The sequence below is a fragment of the Arachis hypogaea genome, chromosome 10 (assembly GCF_003086295.3).
Source record: "Arachis hypogaea cultivar Tifrunner chromosome 10, arahy.Tifrunner.gnm2.J5K5, whole genome shotgun sequence".
Taxonomy (NCBI): domain Eukaryota; kingdom Viridiplantae; phylum Streptophyta; class Magnoliopsida; order Fabales; family Fabaceae; genus Arachis; species Arachis hypogaea.
This window is the reverse complement of record NC_092045.1, coordinates 74,921,891-74,941,680: the sequence shown is the minus strand read 5'-3', so window position 1 is coordinate 74,941,680 and position 19,790 is coordinate 74,921,891. Positions and strand designations below refer to the sequence as shown.

Here is a 19,790-nt window from a genome sequence, read left to right as displayed (position 1 = left end):
TTCGCTCATCAGGAATACCGAAAAGAGATAGCAAAACCTATAGAAGGCACTAAGGAAAAGACTGTCCCAAGCCTTCAAGAGAAATTTAAGAAAAACTTAGAAGAAGGGACAGCCAGCCAAGCAAAAAGGTTTTCAAAACAAAGATCAAAAGGGTTTTTTCGAAACCTAAGCAGAAAAGGCATGCACATAACCAACAAAATAACCTAAACCCTTGTCCAAAAAAAGGGTATTTTTAAGCATTTTGTTTACGGCCATAAAAGCCTAAGAAAGTGTCAGCAACATACCACCACAACATAAAAATAAATAGTTTAAAAAAAAAGGGAGACCCACAGGCCGGGCCCCCATATAGCCAAAGATAATTTTTTCAATTTGGAAGGACGTCACCACCAGAACCAGGAAGAGTAGTCAGAGCACCACCAGAGTCAGGGAGAGAAACATCCATAGGAGATGGAGGGGAAGTCTCAGGAGCCTTGGAAGAACTCGGAGCATCATCTGGTCGGGGAAAGGACTCTATTATTCTCTGGCCCCGAGTCTTCAACTCGGATTCAGACACAGGTTGGGGAGGAGAAACAATGGCCCCGTTGATCACGACCTTATCAGGATCCAAAGGGGAGAGGTCCAGGTCGGGAGCAATAACCCCAACCTGCTCCTTAAAGACCCTCCACGCCTCCTCGGATCCCTCAGCAATGGAATCATCCAGATCCGTATAAGCGTTCTGAGCTCTCACCAGATCTTTTTTAACCTCCACAAGGTCCTGGAACAAGCTTGAATAACTCTGCTTCGCCTTCTCTCGTAGACCCTCCGCTATAGAGCACCGGCCCATTAACTTCTCCTCCTCTTTTTAGAGATTATCCCTCTCCTCTCTCAGCTTGGCGACCTCCTCCTTCAGGCTCTTCTCAGCCTCCTGATACAAAAGAATCCTCCCCTCTAGCTCTTCAACCCTCAGGGATGAACCCAAAGAGCTGAGGGAAGTCTTCTAAAAAATATCAAGAAACTTGGTGCACATTCCCGCTGCCCTGATATTCTCCTGAGCCAGAATAGTTAGGTAGCTTCGAACAGAAGCATCATCCATACTTATACGAGTGTAAGGATGGATATGCTACCGAACAAAATGAGGCGCATCCACCTTGGCCTCACCTTCAAAGGAAGAGCCAGACTCTAAAGTCTTGCGCTTCTTCTTTTCTGGCTCAGGAGAAGGTCAGGAAGGAGGGGACGACAGAGAAGAGGCTAAGGAAGAAATGACAATAGGACGAGTGGGGTCCCCAAGTTGTGAGAAGAAGGGGGAGGGGGAAGGAAGAGAGGGACCAGCTGCCCTGGCACCGCCGACTCTGGCGCGGGATCTCGCTTTGGCTTCCTGAACTCTCTGGTAAGACTCCCAGAAATTCTTCTTCGCCATTTCTACAAGAACAATTAGGTAGCTAAAGTCAATAAAACAAGTCGGAAGAAATATTCGTGCAAATATCAAGTCGGAAAATATGATAAAATAAACAAAAGCTACCTAGTTGAGCCTGGATAAAGGTCGGAGACCCCTGGAGAAACTTTTTTGTATCCAGGTAGGAGGCTCTCCCCTATACTTCTCGGAGAAACCCCACAACGGCCGCCTCCACCTCATCCAAATCATCCAGACCATTTTTTTCACAAGGAGAGGCCTCCAACCAATACAGGGGAAAGCGAGGAGAAGAATTTTGATCAAGGAAAAAGGGGTGGTGACCCTTTACAGATTGAACTTTGAAAAAGAAGTTTTTGAAGTCATGGAAGGATTCATCAAAAAGGGTAAAAACTCTCCGACCTTGTATGGCCCGGAAAGACACCCACAGCTGTTTATTATTTTACCCACTGAAGGGCTTAGTCATATGAAAGAGATAAAAGAAAATCTTCAAAGAAGTCAAAAAATCTAAAACATGGCTGATGAATTGGTAAATTTTTAAAAAATCCCAAGAGTTGGGGTGGAGCTGGGTAGGAGCAATACGACAGTGACCTAAAACATCTATCTCAAAGTCAGAAAAAGGGAGAAAAACGCCCAGGCGGGTAATCATACTCTCATACATATAGAAAAAATGAGGGGTTGCCTCAGAAGCCCTCCCAAAACAAACCCGGTCTTCCGGACCTGGGGCAATCAGTTCATATTTCGGCTCGTCCTCATCAGAAGTACAAAGCCTATGATGAGTGCGGAGGTTGGTGATGAAGTCAGTGTCAACAAGAGGTTCTTCCCCTAGAACCGTTATATCCACCCATTGAACAAGAGTTTCAACAGAAGACATTTTGTTTTTCTAGGAAAACCTACAAAGGAAAAAGAAAGGGATAAAAAATAGGGTCTCTAAGGGCTCGAGGCAAGTCTCTCAAAACAAAACAGAAAAACACCAAGACTACCATCCACACTCTACAGAACAAAACATGCAACTCTATAAAGGAAGAGTAAGAAAAGAAACTGACCTTTTTTTCTCGCAGAAAGATGGAAGCAACAGCACTCGAAAAGGAAGGAACTTTCTTCTTTCGATCAACAAAGGGTGCAGGCAGAAATGTTTTTAGTAACGAAACAAGCGAGGAGAGGGAGAAGTATTTATAAACATGTTAGGAGCATAAAGGTAAAACGACGCAAGCCATTTAAGAGTTGCACCGTTACCAATATAACCGCCCCCGCGTATGAATACTCAAACCTCTAAAAGACGCGACGATTGATTAGACGCGACTGTTGAAAGCTTTTAAAAACACATCGGTTCCGAAAAATCACGTCGGTTCCCTATCAGGTCGGCTACAATCCCGAGTTATAATACTCAACCCCAACTCTTAAAAGAAATTGGGCTCGATTAGGGGCACTGTTCATACCCTGGCCCGACGCTAAGGCCTAGGTCCAAACGACAGGCCCAACCTACAGGGTTGAGCCTCACAGTATACCGACCTTCCCCTAAGAAGTCGGTGTTTCCCACGAGTTGCTCTAACGAAGTCGGAAGCAGAGATTAGCTGGCAGATAATAACCGCCCCTAAAATCTCTCAACCCACTTCCATGAGCCATATCGCAACCTCCCTAAGATAAAGGGACGGTTATCCACCTTAAAATGTGGAACTACTCCACGGTGGTTATTGGTTCACCACTATAAATACACTGACACCTCTCAAGTATCTCTAAGTCCCAATACTCTTTAGACCTGCTCACACCCTTGCTGACTTAGACATCGGAGTGTCTTTGCAGGTACCACCCCCATTCTCTCACACTCACAAGTCGGACGGAGGTCCCAGAGACGCGAACCCGCTCGAAGGCTTCCTTCCTCAGACGATTGGGCCAACCTAACGAGTTCAGCACATTAATCTCCGATTACCTAACGTAACAATATTTAAGAAAAAAGATTAAATAGATGACAACGATGATAAAAATAATAAAAAAATAAAAAATAAAAAAATTTAATTATCAAATTACTTATTTATATAAAATATATATTATACGTAAAAAAATAAATTAAACAACGCATATAATTAATTTGATAGTTAATTTTTAATAAATATCATGTTGATGTAATATATGTTATACATCATACTGTTATATGGTTGGATTGATTGGCGCTTTGGTACTACAAACCACGCAACATTTTTTATCCGTTTGTTCAATCTTTGTGGATCTTCAATCTCCAGCCTTTTTCACATTTTTCTTTTTCAGATAATTTAAAGGTTGTTCTTGTTCTTGTTCTCCCTTCTCTGATTCTTCCATTTTAAAGCATATGTATGCACGCAGATTTTTCAATTTGCAACAATAACATGTTATAGCCGTAATCAAAACACGAAAGCGTGTCTCTACAATTTGTGTGTTTCGTTTCCAAGACCATACACATTTTCAATGCTTGCTTCTGCGTAGCCGTGCATGACATTAATTATTTCATAGAAATTACATCACACTTTGATTTTTTATTTTGATTTTCAAACAATCACAGAATCACTGTGCACCACCGACCCTATTGGACTTGGACTGACTCAAATCAACGGTGAGCTTACTTTACCGACCATGGTCGGTTATTAGCAAAGCCACTTTTATGAGCGAAAAAAACATGTATATATCAATTCAAATTTATAATTAAATTAGATCATATCTTCAATTGTAGATCAAGATTGTTGTCAGATAGCCGGTGTTATCATCGATATAATAATAAGAAGTATTAGCAGAATGCTATGGAAGAAGATTTTAAATTGAAATATTCAATTTATCATTGGTGTTCATCTATACAGAACAAATTAATCAATATAAAAATTGAATTCATATGGTATGGTAGGGTATCATCAAATTAATGATCCGTGACGTGGAAACTCAAAACTCAACAAGGCACGATGGATTCGAAGCAGTTGATGCCATCAAACTCGGGCGCAATCATGGGCCTCCAACGGGTCGGGTTTCCACTCGGATCCTTTCTGACCGTTTTGGTTTTCGACTCTTCTGTAGCGGTGGAGCAAGGCGGGCCTTCCTTGTTGGGCTTCGAGGTTTTGTCCGTTGTGGGGCCCATTCCAAGAAAAAAGCTCCACTTCTGACCCTGCGACACCTCGAAGTGGCTGAACATAGACATAAACATCTTTATATTCTTTCGAAGAATTTGGAGAACGGAAACTATGATCTTTTTGCTTAGATAGATAGACAGATAGCTGTTTGAAAACCGATGAGGAACGATGAATGAGCTATTGAGTATTTATAATCAATTGGTGAAGGAGGCGTGGAAGATTTAGTGATTTGGAATTTTCTTGAAGTTTCTTTGCGTGTGCGCTTTGTGAGTTTGGACTATACTGGAACTTTCTTTATTGTGTGTATTGGACATTGGCCTTTTGACGCGTGCTTGAATTGTACCGTTTACGCGGTCAACTCTTCACCCCTCCTTTGACTAGCAACAATCATAGAACTAGCCAACTTTGATTTCTTTGAATTTTCTACAACTCTCTTCTTGAAGCTGTTTGTTCTTATCAACACGACCAACTATGTGGTTTCGTTTAGGGATTATATCCACGCTTTTGGACACTTGTTAGTTTGATCTTAGAGGAGTTGTTAGTTATTTTTATCCATGCTTTCAAAAGTTAATTGTGCCAATTAGAAAGAGAAAATAACCACACATAAACAATTCAGCCGAAGCGGTAAATTTTATTCTTATTAAACTTGTCCAGTTTCTCTTGCAATTAGCCTATTGGGGCTAATTATTGGTGGGTGAAAAGTTGATGTTGTATCAATTATATTGCTATTGACATTGACCAAACAGAAGTTTTTCTCTTTAGTCTTTATGTCTAGTCTGAAAAAACATAATTATTTATTCAATTGCAAATTAAATATGAACTGCAAAGTAATGAACTTATACAGATGATACATATGCATCTGGATGGGATATGGATCACGGCAGCCGTATAAGCTTATATCATTCCCTAACGTTTGTTTTCAAACTTCGGACTTCGTCACAATGGAATAGTTGAATATTGCGTAAAACATGAGTATTAGTGCAAGACTAAATTTTTACAGTGCTCTCTTGTTTTTATCAATTTGATCTCTAAGACCTTAATTACACTATTATAGTTTTTGAGATTGAGCTCCAAGACTAAAATAAAATTGTTGTTATTTCACATTAGTTCAGCATGACAAGAGAGTACTAGTTCATCAGCGTGTTTATTGAGTCGGAAAGGGATTGAGGGATCACTATGATGTCCTAACTCCTAAGCTCAATTTACGGACTACAACAATGATCAAATTGGTGAAAGCTATGAATTCGAGGACCATCTGGTAAAGATTTAGTCGCTAGTACAAGAGAGATCCTTTTTATCTGTTTATGGCTCTGGAACTATTTTGGGCTAAAGCGCTCTGAAGTTTTGGATTGGCATAATTCTCCATGGCCTTAATAAGCCCAACTGCGAAATCAAGTACTGTGACCCATCTGTTAAAAATACGTATTCCAACCGCAGCCCAACCTATTAGTTGCTCAAACCAGAAAAAAAAAAAAAAAGACCAAAAGAAAAAGAAATATCAAAAAATAAAAAAATAGCGAAACCCAATGAACATGAGTATCACTACTATATATAGACCTGCACAGCTCAAGGAGTCAAAACCCTAGCCAAAGTTGCAGTTTAGAGCTCCAGCCACATTCCTAGCTTCAAACGATTCACTTGCTCTGCAATGGGTTCCAGCGAGTTGGGCTGCACTTATGCCTCTCTGATTCTCCACGACGAAGAGATCCCAATCACCGTTAGTACTTTCTCTCCATTCTCATTTTAATTGGATTCAACCGCATTATGTTTTAGATCTCTCTCACTTCTGCGTTTTGTAACAATTTGTTGTCGTTTTTGTGTGTTCGTTCAGGCGGAGAAGATTAACACTTTGTTGAAGGCTGCTAATGTTACCGTTGAGGCATTCTGGCCCAGCCTCTTCGCAAAGCTTGCTCAGAAAAGGAACATCGAGGATCTCGTCTTGAACGCCGGATCTGGTGGCGGTGGTGCCGTCGCCGTCGCAGCTCCTGCTGGCGGTGCCGCCGCTGGTGGTGCTGCTGAAGCCGCACCTGCCAAGGAGGAGAAGAAGGTATTCAATTTGAATACTTTTTTGTCTTGATATGATTGCTAATTGCTTGTTAGGCATATTAAGAAATGGTGATAGCGTATTTTGTTAGGTTTTTAAATTAGTTGTTTGTGTTGTGAAATTTGTCAATATAATGATATGGATTATAAACAATGATACACTGTTAGAATTTTCAGATTGTGAATATTTTGATTTTAAAAATGATTTAAATATGAAAAAAGTTTCGAAGTGAGGATGCTAGTGACTGATGTGATGTCATGATTTTTCTAATTGCAATTGATTAAACTTTTATCTTGGAAACTCCAATCAGATTAGGAAATTTAAGGCATTTGTTACTGATTGTGTTTGCATATTTTTGTAACTTGTGTAATTGATATTTTTGTTTGTTCTATGCGAATCAAGTTTTGAATCGTATGACTAATCTGGTAGCTAAATAATGTTTCTTCTAAAATTTACTTACAGACTTGTATGCTATTTTCTTCTAAAAAAGAAATACTGATATGTTTTCCTATAAAAGGATAAATGCTATATTTGTTGATGCCCATTATCATCACTCAAACTAACCAGTAAAATGACAACCTAGTTAATCGGATTATCAAGTGTAATTTCCATTAATCATGAATTGTTGTTTACCTCACATCTTTATAAAAGATTATATTGCATGATTTTTTAGCTTACCCTTTGCACTTGTGAATTTTTCATTTGCAGGAGGAGCCCAAGGAAGAGAGTGACGATGACATGGGCTTCAGTTTGTTTGATTAGTTCTTTTCTTTCTTTTAGTTTGTTATAGCCAAACTAGTATTCCTTCCAATGAAGGGTCTCGGGAAAACTTTTGCTCTATAGTTTTTTTTTGTTGAATTGAATTTTAGCCAAACGATATCTCAATTAAGTGTTGAATTTTGTGGTTATTATTTTCTTTTTGAATATTCGTAGCCGATGGATTTTTCTAATTTAGCTATGTTTCTATTTTGCATTTAATATCTTAATTTTTCTCCGTGTTCTTTTTTCTTCTCAGCTTCTAATTTGGTATGACCCAAGAAACAATTTCCTAAACATAGAACACGCCAGCAATTATATTTTGCTGGAAAGATCTAGGGCGGATATTCTATGATATGGCATTTGCATCATTGTGTGAAACTCTAAACCTCTCCGGCATTGTAGTTAAAAATCAAACTCATTTATATTCTAGACACCCAAAAAAATAAACAAATTTATATTGTAGACTTTGGTAAAGATTTTTCAATTTATTTGCAGAAGAGCAGAGCGTCTGAAATGAGAGTTGAGAGCCATTTTAGGGTTATGAATTAGGGTAGTGAGACACCTGTAAAAAGAGACTATATAACCAGAAGAACAAAAAAATCATTTAGACGAGCTATTCCGTGCTCGATGTTAACTCGCCGGTTATTCGAGTCGACAAATTGACCTATTTTTAAATATCATAATTATATTTGCTTGCCTCGTCTATTTTGAGCATTCCGAATTGTGTCTCACTCGACGCTCGACGGATGATCGAGTGTATGTTTGGATTATAATTTGTAAATTGGATACAAATTGGAGTTTGTAAGATTATTTTGCAAACTTGATTTTGATAAAAAGTAAGTTTATGTTAATGTTATTTATATTTGGCAATTTTTATATCAAAATAGATTATAGTAAAATAAATATTATTTGGATTATACTATTCAAAATTATTTTTAAATAAAAAATTATTAAAATAGATATCAATTTAAATAATATTTTATATTATCCTATCATTTTACTTTTTATTTGAATAGATAGACATTATTTTATAATAAAATTAATATTTACTTACTAAATTAAAATAATATATAAAAATTAATAAAATATATTTTAATACATAAAAATACTAATAAATATTAAATTAAAAGATAAAACACTAATAAAATACATAAAAAATAATAAGAAATATCATAAAAAAATTCATATAATAAAAAAATTAAGATGAACTAAAAAACAATAAGAAATAATAATATACATGAAAAAGTAAAATACTAAAAAATAATATAAAAAATATTTATCATATAAATAAAATAAATACAATAAAAATAAAAATATGAAAAAGAAAACTATATATTTTATAATATCAAACAAAAAGAAAATGTTCTATAATTTTTTTAGTACCATTAGTACTCTAAAAATAATAAAAAAATTAAAATATTTACCTTGGCGTGATTGAAACAAATCTGAAAGATTTTGATGAAAAAAAAAATTGAAACGAAGGATGACAATTTTTCAGTAGTTTTAGTAAGTAAAAACGGTAAAAAAAATGTTGACAGTAGAGACAGAGAGAGGACCATCTTTAATAATGTGTTATTACTTTTAAATTTAATGTGTTCATCAAACATTAGCATTAACAGATAAGATTAAATCATTAATAATTTATAAATAATTATAATTAGACCATAACAGAAGTTTAAATTACAATAAAATTATTATCATATTATTATCTAAATTCTATTATGATAAAATTATTATTATATAAAATAATTATAATATCAAACTTGATAATAATATTATTATCTAAATTTTATTTTAATTATAGCATATAAAATAAAATAATAACATAATAATAATAATATCATATTATTATTTATTTTATCTCGAGATTCGAAATTGGTTCGTCGAACTAAAATTAGTCACTGAAAAATAAGATTTCAAAAAACACCCTTTTGATTTAAAAATTTAGGGTGTTACAGATGGTTCTGTTTTTGTGTAACCTTAGAATTATAGATAAGCATGTATATACATTAGATTATTTTATTGGTATTATTGTTTGTGTCCTCAAGTTAAACGATAAATATACATTAAGGGAAAGCAATCCTTATGAAAGAAAGGGGGAGCACATTAAGTTAAAATAGTATCATCAAAGGGAAGTTTCTAATTTTTAATTCTTACAATTCTTTTGACTATCACCTCATATATTATGTTTGTAATTAAAGGAGAGATTGTTGAGTTTAGATAATAACTAGTTTTAAGACCCGTGCCAAGCAAGGGGACATAAAAGAAATGGTTACTAAGCATAAAGAACAATGTCCAGTTGTTGGAAATATTCAATAATAGCATATCACTACAACAAACAAAGCTTTTCGCAACGGTCAAAAACCGTTGCCGTAAATTGAAAAACCGTTCCCTAAATTTTAGACAACGCTTTGGCAACGGTTTTTGACCTGTGGTATATGCGGCCGTTGCCAATGCTCAAAGGCAACGGTTTTTGACCTAAGGCAACAGTAACAAAAAAACTGTTGCCAAAGTTATTGGTATAGGCAACGGTTTTGAACACAAATTTTAAACAACGGTTTCAAACCGTTACTCGAGAAGCAACGGTTTTAGACCGTTCTTTTTCTTCATACAACGCTCTAAAACCGTACCTGGATTGGCAACGGTTTTAAACTGTTGTAGTTTTGTTATCCACAACAGCAACGGTTTTAAAGCATTACCGTTGGTGTCGTTTTTTGGTAACAGTTTTTGTACTGTTGCCAATTTATAGTTGTCTAAGACAACGGTTTAAAACCGTTACCACTGGTTTTTTGGCAACGGTTTTAAAATCATTGCCATTATATAGTCATCTAAGACAACGGTTTAAAAGCGTTACCATTACTTTTTTTGGCAACGGTTTTAAAATAATGCCATTTTATAGTCATCTAAGACAACGGTTTTAAAGCATTACCAATGTTGTTATTTTTTGGCAACGGTTTTAACGTCGTTGTCCTTTGTAACTTTTGACAACAGTTTTTTGTAATATATAATTCTTTATTTACAATAGTAGTTTTCTCGTGAATGAAATTAATTTCATTTTTTTAATTATTTAGAGTCAATAAATAATCTAAACTATTTGAATAAAGTCACTAAAGAAAAATAATTGAACATTTTTCATCAAAATTGACTTACAAAGATTGTTGTAAGATCCACAATCACATTCAAAATACCACAATACTATCATCATCATGACAACCTCAAACTATATCATATAATGTTGCAAAAATATAACAAAGAAGAGTTGAAATAGCTAAGTAGCAAATAGATTTATCATCATGTCCGATCCACAAGTTCATGACTTTTACTCTGTAACACTTACTCTTAAAAATTTGACCTTAATCAAGTTCGATTTCCCCTTCAACATAGTTTTCCTGTAAAAAAAAAAGAAAAAAAATCAAATATAAAACTACACATCTTTAATACTAATAATATCTACTAAAAATGTTTGAGAGAGAGAGGAGAAACATATATATCATAACATTCTTCTATCTAGATACACAAAACAATTGAATCAACATCAACATAATCAACTATTATTTAAGATATCATAACAATATAGAAACTTTAACAATAAATAATACCTCCTCATGCGCATCATTGTTCGGATTGCCTAAAGTGCTTCTTCCTAGTTGAGCAGCTAACATCTCAAGGTCCACTCCTGAACTTTTTTGTTGCAACATCATCTTAACAAGCGATTTAGTTCATCTACTTCTTTTTGCATCACATCAACTTTACCCTCTAATGATGCTTTCTCAGCTGCATGTTGCTGCTTAAGGGTGGCAATTTCTTCATTTTTCTTCAACAAAGTTAGTGTCGTAACTCTTCCGTGACATCGCACTCTCCCTGCCTTCTCTTTCCCAAATATGGATTGAAAAGCTCTAATTGCTGATTCTTTAGACTTTTTATTCTCATCTTGTAGATGTGCCTATATTAATGTGAAGAAAAATAATAACAAAAAAGAGTAACTACACACTTGGACTCAAAACATATATCATTTGACAACATCAAATCAAATAATAGCAATTAAGAATAGTATCAGCATTGTTTAACTAAACTGCAAGCATAAAGATAACCACAAATGATGGACAAATTACCAAGACACAAGAAATCCATAACCTATTTTAATCAAATTAACTCCCAATACTTACAATAACATCCAAAGTGTCTTCATCCAATGATTTTCCCTTTGTGCTTTGGCGAGTCTCAACAAACATTTCTGCTTGAGTAGGTGGTTCATTATTTTCCTTAGAAGCAGCCTATAAATCCAGTTCAACAAGCATTTATATAGAGTTAAAAATGCACGTATTCTTCACCCTACATACACATACAAATGCACAAAGAATAAAAAATTGTACCAATCTTGTACGTATTCTTGCAAAATTTATTGGTCCCTTTCGATGGCAAAATTTCTGTTGTGCCCTATTTTTCTTATTCTGCGCAGACATTTTCTACATAGCAAGAGACAAGTATTATCAAAAAATTATCATATTTCACTCATAAATATATATAACTCATAATTGCATAAACATACTACAATAAGTTGCACATGTCTTACCTTAACTTTCTCAGTTCTCCAATAAGCAATCAACTTGCGAAAATGACTCTCAGGTATGCTTTTAGGACGATTTTTCAGCATTTCATAACACATTTGTATGGCAGAAAATGATTTTGCTTGATTGTGGTCTTATACCGTCTCCAGTTGTCATTGATACGAGCAAGGACTATCCTCTTTCCTTCAGTTGGAATAATGAACTTAGCCTATAAAAGACAAATATTATTTGCTAATAAGAATAAAATACATGTGTACATTTCCAAATAGTTTCTAAAAGAAACAATAATAATATTCTCACTTGAACATATTCCCAAATGGCTTCTTTATCTTTAATCCCCTTCCAATTTGTGTAAATTAATGGACAAAAATCTGAATTCCTTGCCACTGTGCCCAAAAATTTGCTCAAGTTATTTATAGCTTCATTAGTAGGACCAATTGCCTCTCCTTCAATATCTAGAGTAATTTTTTCTCTATCTTCCAACTGTCTTGCATGAATCTTCAAGCATTGCGTAGGACCTCGTGTTTTCTTCACTGTTGTCTCCATACGAAGAGCTCAGAATAAGGCCATCAGCATCATTGCTCAATCAAAACAAGGCATGGAATCAGCCATTAACAAGGATAAAGCAGCACTAAACAGCAAAATCAACCCATATGAACTCACTAAAACCAAATCAGCACTAATAAAACGGCTCAGAATAAGGCCATCATCATCATAATTGCTCAATCAAAACAAGGCACGAAATCAGCCATTAACAAGGATAAAGCAACACTAAACAGTAAAATCAATCCATATGAACTCACTAAAACCAAATTAGCACTAATAAGATAGCTCAGGATAAGGCCATCATCATCATAATTTCTCAATAAAAATAAGGCATGAAATCAGCCATTAACAAGGATAAAGCAGCACTAAACAACAAACTCAACCCATATGAACTCACTAAAACTAAATCAGCACTAATAAAATAGCTCCGGATAAGGCCATCATCATCATAGTTGCTCAATAAAAACAAGGCATGAAATAAGCCATTAACAAGGATAAAGCAGCACTAAATAGTAAAATTAACCCATATGAACTCACTAAAACCAAATCAGCACTAATAAAATAGCTCAGGATAAGGCCATCATCATCATAATTGCTTAATGAAAACAAGGCATGAAATCAGCCATTACCAAGGATAAAGAAGCACTAAACAGCAAACTCAACCCATATGAACTCACTAAAACCAAATCAGCACTAATAAAATAGCTCAGAATAAGGCCATCGTCATCATTGCTCAATCAAAACAAGGCATGAAATCAGCCATTAACAAGGATAAAGCAGCACTAAACAGTAAAATCAACCCATATGAACTCACTAAAACCAAATCAGCACTAATAAAATAGCTCAGAATAAGGCCATCATCAGCATCATTGCTCAATCAAAACAAGGCATGAAATCAGCCATTAACAAGGATAAAGTAGCACTAAACAGCAAACTCAACCCATATGAACTCACTAAAATCAAATCAGCACTAATAAAACAGCTCAGAATAAGGCCATCATCATCATTGCTCAATCAAAACAAGGCATGAAATCAGCCATTAACAAGGATAAAGCAGCACTAAACAGCAAAATCAACCCATATAAACTCACTAAAACCAAATCAACACTAATAAAATAGCTCAGAATAAGGCCATCATCAGCATTATTGCTCAATCAAAATAAGGCATGAAATCAGCCATTAACAAGGATAAAGCAGCACTAAACAGCAAACTCAACCCATATTAACTCACTAAAATCAAATCAGCACTAATAAAACAGCTCAGAATAAGGCCATCATCATCATTGCTCAATCAAAACAAGGCATGAAATCAGCCATTAACAAGGATAAAGCAACACTAAACAGCAAAATCAACCTATATGAACTAACTAAAACCAAATCAGCACTAATAAAACAGCTCAGAATAAGGCCATCAGCATCATTGCTCAATCAAAACAAGGCATAAAATCAGCCATTAACAAGGATAAAGCAGCTCATAAAACCATTCATAAAAGGCATCAGCAGCAACCAAAATGTTCAACCTAAATCCACTACAATTCAGATAAAACTTCCTAACCACCTATAATCCACTAAGCATGCATAACTATACTGACTAATTTAACAAAAACTGAACAAACTAATTAAACTAAGAAAAAGTAAACAGGAAAAAAAATTGAGAACCTGCAAAAAGTTTACCTTTCAAAGTATTGTCTATGTTCTCAGCCTCAGTTGGATTAATATAATCCTCGTCCTGCTCCTCTATAATATCTTCTTCATTCTCATCCAATTGCTCTTCACCATCAGGTTCATTGCTAAGTTGAAGAAAAGTATCAATCGGCATTGAAGCAAATTGACGTGTTTTTCCCTTCTTAGTTGGCCTTTCTTGCAAGCTGCCACACTCTTCAATATCATCTTCAATTGTGGTCTCTTTTCTCTTCAAATCTTGAGTCATTCTAGAATCTACTTCGTTAGTATTCTTGTGAGCCACAGCAGTAGTTTTAGAAGAAAGTTCTTTTTCTTGTCTACATGTTGATCCTTGTGAGTGAGTCATTGATGAGCGGATAATTAATACGCTTTTTGGCATTGTTTTTAGTATGTTTTAGTTAGTTTTTATTATATTTTTATTAGTTTTTAGTTAAAATTCACTTTTCTAGACTTTACTATGAGTTTGTGTGTTTTTCTGTGATTTCAGGTATTTTCTGGCTGAAATTGAGGGACCTGAGCAAAAATCTGATTCAGAGACTGAAAAGGACTGCAGATGCTGTTGGATTCTGACCTCCCTGCACTCGAAGTGGATTTTCTGGAGCTACAGAAGTCCAATTGGCGCGCTTCCAATTGCGTTAGAAAGTAGACATCCTGGGCTTTCCAGCAATGTATAATAGTCCATACTTTGCCCGAGATTTGATGGCCCAAACAGGCGTTCCAAGTCAGCTCAAGAATTCTGGCGTAAAACGCCGGAACTGGCACAAGAATGGGAGTTAAACGCCCAAACTGGCACAAAAGCTGGCGTTTAACTCCAAGAAGAGTCTCTACACGAAAATGCTTCAATGCTTAGCCCAAGCACACACCAAGTGGGCCCAGAAGTGGATTTTTATGTCATTTACTCATCTTTGTAAACCCTAAGCTACTAGTTCTCTACAAATAGGACCGTTTGCTATTATATTTTCATCTTTTGATCACTTTAGATCTTAGATCAGATCTTGGTTCTTCTGGTTCCCTCTCTGGGGCCGAAGCCAATGATCACCATTATCACTTATGTATTTTCAACGGTGGAGTTTCTACACACCATAGATTAAGGTGTGGAGCTCTGCTGTACCTCGAGTATTAATGCAATTACTATTGTTCTTCTATTCAATTTGGCTTATTCTTGTTCTAAGATATCACTTGTTCCTCAACTTGATGAATGTGATGATCCGTGACACTCATCATCATTCTCACTTATGAACGTGTGCCTGACAACCACCTCCGTTCTACCTTAGATTGAGTGGATATCTCTTGGATCCCTTAATCGAAATCTTCGTGGTATAAGCTAGAATTGATGGCGGCATTCAAGAGAATCCGGAAGGTCTAAACCTTGTCTGTGGTATTATGAGTAGGATTCAATGATTGAATGACTGTGACGAGCTTCAAACTCGCGATTGTGGGGCGTTAGTGACAGACGCAAAAGAATCACTGGATTCTATTCCGACATGATCGAGAACCGACAGCTGAATAGCCGTGCTGTGACAGAGCGCGTTGAACATTTTCACTGAGAGGATGGGAGGTAGCCACTGACAACGGTGAAACCCTACATACAGCTTGCCATGGAAAGGAGTAAGAAGGATTGGATGATGACAGTAGGAAAGCAGAGAGACGGAAAGGACAAAGCATCTCCATACGCTTATCTGAAATTCTCACCAATGAATTACATAAGTATCTCTATCTTTATTTTATGCTTTATTCATAAATCATTCATAACCATTTGAATATGCCTGACTGAGATTTACAAGATGACCATAGCTTGCTTCATACCAACAATCTCCGTGGGATCGACCTTTACTCGCGTAAGGTTTATTACTTAGACGACCCAGTGCACTTGCTGGTTAGTTGTGCGAAGTTATGATAAAGAGTTGAGATTGCAATTGAGTGTACCATGTTGATGGCGCCATTGATGATCACAATTTCGTGCACCAATTTTTTGGCGCCGTTGCCGGGGATTGTTTGAGTTTGGACAACTGACGGTTCATCTTGTTGCTTAGATTAGGTATTTTTCAGAATTTTTAAGAATGAATTCTAGTGTTTCAAGGTGATGTTCTTATCATCACCAAAGCTGATTGATCTTCATCAATTTAGCTCTTGAATGCAATGTCCTGCTGAAGCTTGGCCAGCCACGTCTAATTCCTTTAGACTAAAGCTTTAGACTAACATTGCATGATTCTTGGAATTCTTATTAAAAATTTTGAATCTCTTTATTTTCTTTTTCCACATAATTTTTGAAAAAACCAAAAAAATTACAAAATCATAAAAACCAAAAATATTTCTTGTTTGAATCTAGTGTCTCATTTTAAGTTTGGTGTCAATTGCATATTTCTGTTCTTCTTGCATTTATCATGTGTCTTCATTGATCTTCAAGTTGTTCTTGATGATTTACTTGCTCTGATCTTTAAATTCTCTTGTTTTGTGTGTTTTGTTGTTTCTCATATGCATTCTCAATTTGTTAGTGTCAGTAGTATACAAACTTCTAAGTTTGGTGTCTTGCATGCATTGTTTATTTGATTTTAGTTGCATTTTGATTTTTCCTCATCATTAAAAATCCAAAAAAAATTTTAATTAGTGTCTTTTCAAGTCAATAATACAGAGAATTGAAGATTCAGAACATACAGCAGAGGAATTACACAGAAAAAGCTGGGCGTTCAAAACGCCCAATGAAGAAGGAAAACTGGCGTTTAAACGCCAGCCAGAGCACCTGGCTGGGCGTTTAATGCCCAAAAGGGTAGCAATTTGGGCGTTAAACGCCAGAATGTATACCATTCTGGGCGTTTAACGCCATGATGACACAAGAGGAAAGATTTTGTTTTTAATTCAATTTTTTTTCAAGTTTTCAAAATTTTTCAAAATCAAATCTTTTTCAAATCATATCTTTTCAATCATATATTTTCAAAATCAATTTCTTTCCATTTTCAAAAATACTTGCTAACAATTAATGATTTGATTCAACATTTCAAGTATGTTACCTTTTCTGTTGAGAAAGGTTTAATGTTTGAATCATATCTTTTCTTGTTAGCCAAGTCATTAATTTTAAAAATCAAATCTTTTTAAATTGTTTTTCAATCATATCTTCTCAATCATATCTTTTTAAAACTATATATTTTCAATCATATATTTTTAATCACATCTTTTTCAAAATAAGTTTTCAATCATATGTTTTTGATTTCTAATTTCAAAATCTTTTTCAAAAATCACTTTACTTCTTTCTCAATCTTAGTTTTCGAAAATCATCAATCAATTTTCAAAATGTTTTTAAAATCTTTTTAATTTATTTTCGAAAATTTCTTCCCCTCTTCTCACATCCTTCTATTTATGGACTAACATGTACAATTCGAAATCTATCTTTCTAAGTTCGAATTCTTCTACCTCTTCCTTCTATTTTTCTTTTCCTCTGACATCTCAAGGAATCTCTATACTGTGACATAGAGGATTCCATATTTTCTTGTTCTCTTCTCTTTCATATGAGCAGGAGCAAAGACAAAAGCATTCTTGTTGAGGCTGACCCTGAACCTAAAAGGACCTTGAAGCAAAAGCTAAGAGAAGCTAAAGCACAACTCTCTGTAGAGGACCTAACAGAAATCTTCAAAGAAGAAGACATGGCAGCCGAAAACAACAACAATGCCAACAATGCAAGGAAGGTGTTGGGTGACTTTACTGCACCTACTCCCGACTTCTATGGGAGAAGCATCTCTATCCCTGCCATTGGAGCAAACAACTTTGAGCTTAAGCCTCAATTAGTTTCTCTAATGCAACAGAATTGCAAGTTCCATGGACTTCCGTTGGAAGATCCTCATCAGTTTTTAGCTGAATTCTTGCAAATCTGTGACACTGTCATGACCAATGGGGTTGACCCTGAGGTCTACAGACTTATGCTATTCCCTTTTGCTGTAAGAGACAGAGCTAGGATATGGTTGGACTCACAACCTAAAGAAAGCCTGAACTCTTGGGAAAAGCTAGTCAATGCCTTCTTGGCAAAGTTCTTTCCACCTCAAAAATTGAGTAAGCTTAGAGTGGAAGTCCAAACCTTCAAACAGAAGGAAGGTGAATCCCTCTATGAAGCTTGAAAAAGATACAAACAATTGATCAGAAAGTGTCCTTCTGACATGCTTTCTGAGTGGAGCATCATAGGTATCTTCTATGATAGTCTGTCTGAACTGTCCAAGATGTCATTGGATAGCTCTGCTGGAGGATTTCTTCATCTGAAGAAGACGCCTGCAGAAGCTCAAGAACTCATTGAAATGGTTGCAAATAACCAATTCATGTACACTTCTGAAAGGAATCCTGTGAACAATGGGACGAATCAGAAGAAAGGAGTTCTTGAGATTGATACTCTGAATGCCATATTGGCTCAGAACAAAATATTGACTCAGCAAGTCAATATGATTTCTCAAAGTCTGTCTGGAATGCAAGCTGCACCAGGCAGTACTAAGGATGCTTCATCTGAAGAAGAAGCTTATGATCCTGAGAACCCTTCAATGGAAGAGGTGAATTACATGGGAGAACCCTATGGAAACACCTATAATCCTTCATGGAGAAATCATCCAAATCTCTCATGGAAGGATCAACAGAGACCTCAACAAGGTTTTAACAACAATAATGGTGGGAGAAACAGATTTAGCAATGGCAAGCCTTTTCCATTATCTTCTCAGCAACAGACAGAGAATTCTAAGCAGAGTCACTCTGACTTAGCAACCATGGTCTCTGATCTAATCAAAACCACTCAAAGTTTCATGACTGAAACAAGGTCCTCCATTAGAAACTTGGAGGCACAAGTGGGTCAGCTGAGTAAGAAAGTTACTGAACTCCCTCCTAGTACTCTTCCAAGAAATACAGAAGAAAATTCAAAAGGAGAGTGTAAGGCCATCAACATGGCCGAATTTGGAAAGGAGGAAGAGGCAGTGATCGCCACTGAGGAAGACCTCAATGGACGTCCACTGGCCACCAATGAGTTCCCTAATGAGGAACCATGGGAATCTGAGGCTCACACTGAGACCATAGAGATTCCATTGGATTTACTTCTGCCATTCATGAGCTCTGATGAGTATTCTTCCTCTCCAAATTCGGCCATCAACATGGCCGAATTTGGAGAGGAGGAAGAGGCAGTGATCGCCACTGAGGAAGACCTCAATGGACGTCCACTGGCCACCAATGAGTTCCCTAATGAGGAACCATGGGAATCTGAGGCTCACACTGAGACCATAGAGATTCCATTGGATTTACTTCTGCCATTCATGAGCTCTGATGAGTATTCTTCCTCTAAAGAGGATGAAGATGTCATTGAAGAGCAAGTTGCTAAATACCTTGGAGCAATCATGAAGCTAGATGACAAGTTATTTGGTAATGAGACTTGGGAGGATGAACCCCCTTTGCTCACCAAAGAACTGGATGACTTGACTAGGCAGAGATTACCTCAAAATAGACAGGACCCTGGGAAGTTCTCAATACCTTGTACAGTAGGCACCATGACCTTCAAGAAGGCTCTGTGTGACCTAGGGTCAAGCATAAACCTTATGCCTCTCTCTGTAATAGAGAAGCTAGGGATCTTTGAGGTACAAGCTACAAGAATCTCACTAGAGATGGCAGACAATTCAAGAAAACAAGCTTATGGACTTGTAGAGGATGTTCTGGTAAAAGTTGAAGACCATTACATCCCTGCTGATTTCATAATC

The 19,790-nt window shown here is 36.1% G+C and overlaps 2 protein-coding genes across 2 annotated transcripts; one reads left to right on the top strand and one right to left on the bottom strand.

Annotated features, from left to right (window-relative positions):
- Window positions 1-201: 201 nt before the first annotated feature.
- Window positions 202-2,886, bottom strand: LOC140175853 (uncharacterized). The gene is made up of 2 exons (XM_072204927.1): window positions 2,434-2,886; window positions 202-1,398 (listed from the first exon to the last, which is right to left on the bottom strand). Exon 2 carries the CDS (start codon window positions 821-823, stop codon window positions 365-367), a length of 459 nt encoding a protein of 152 aa, XP_072061028.1. The 5' UTR covers window positions 824-1,398; window positions 2,434-2,886; the 3' UTR covers window positions 202-364.
- Window positions 2,887-4,807: 1,921 nt separating this feature from the next.
- Window positions 4,808-7,501, top strand: LOC112715693 (large ribosomal subunit protein P1). Its single transcript, XM_025767493.2, has 3 exons — window positions 4,808-6,196; window positions 6,311-6,526; window positions 7,232-7,501. Exons 1-3 carry the CDS (start codon window positions 6,128-6,130, stop codon window positions 7,283-7,285), a joined length of 339 nt encoding a protein of 112 aa, XP_025623278.1. The 5' UTR covers window positions 4,808-6,127; the 3' UTR covers window positions 7,286-7,501.
- The last annotated feature ends 12,289 nt before the right edge of the window (window positions 7,502-19,790 follow it).

Bases quoted from the DNA above. Each gene is read 5' to 3' on its own strand.
- LOC140175853 (XM_072204927.1), bottom strand. From the start codon at position 823: ATGGGCCGGTGCTCTATAGCGGAGGGTCTACGAGAGAAGGCGAAGCAG.
- LOC112715693 (XM_025767493.2), top strand. From the start codon at position 6,128: ATGGGTTCCAGCGAGTTGGGCTGCACTTATGCCTCTCTGATTCTCCAC. The intron at 6,197-6,310 runs GTTAGTACTTTC...GTGTTCGTTCAG, and splicing joins ACGAAGAGATCCCAATCACC to GCGGAGAAGATTAACACTTT. The intron at 6,527-7,231 runs GTATTCAATTTG...TTTCATTTGCAG, and splicing joins CTGCCAAGGAGGAGAAGAAG to GAGGAGCCCAAGGAAGAGAG.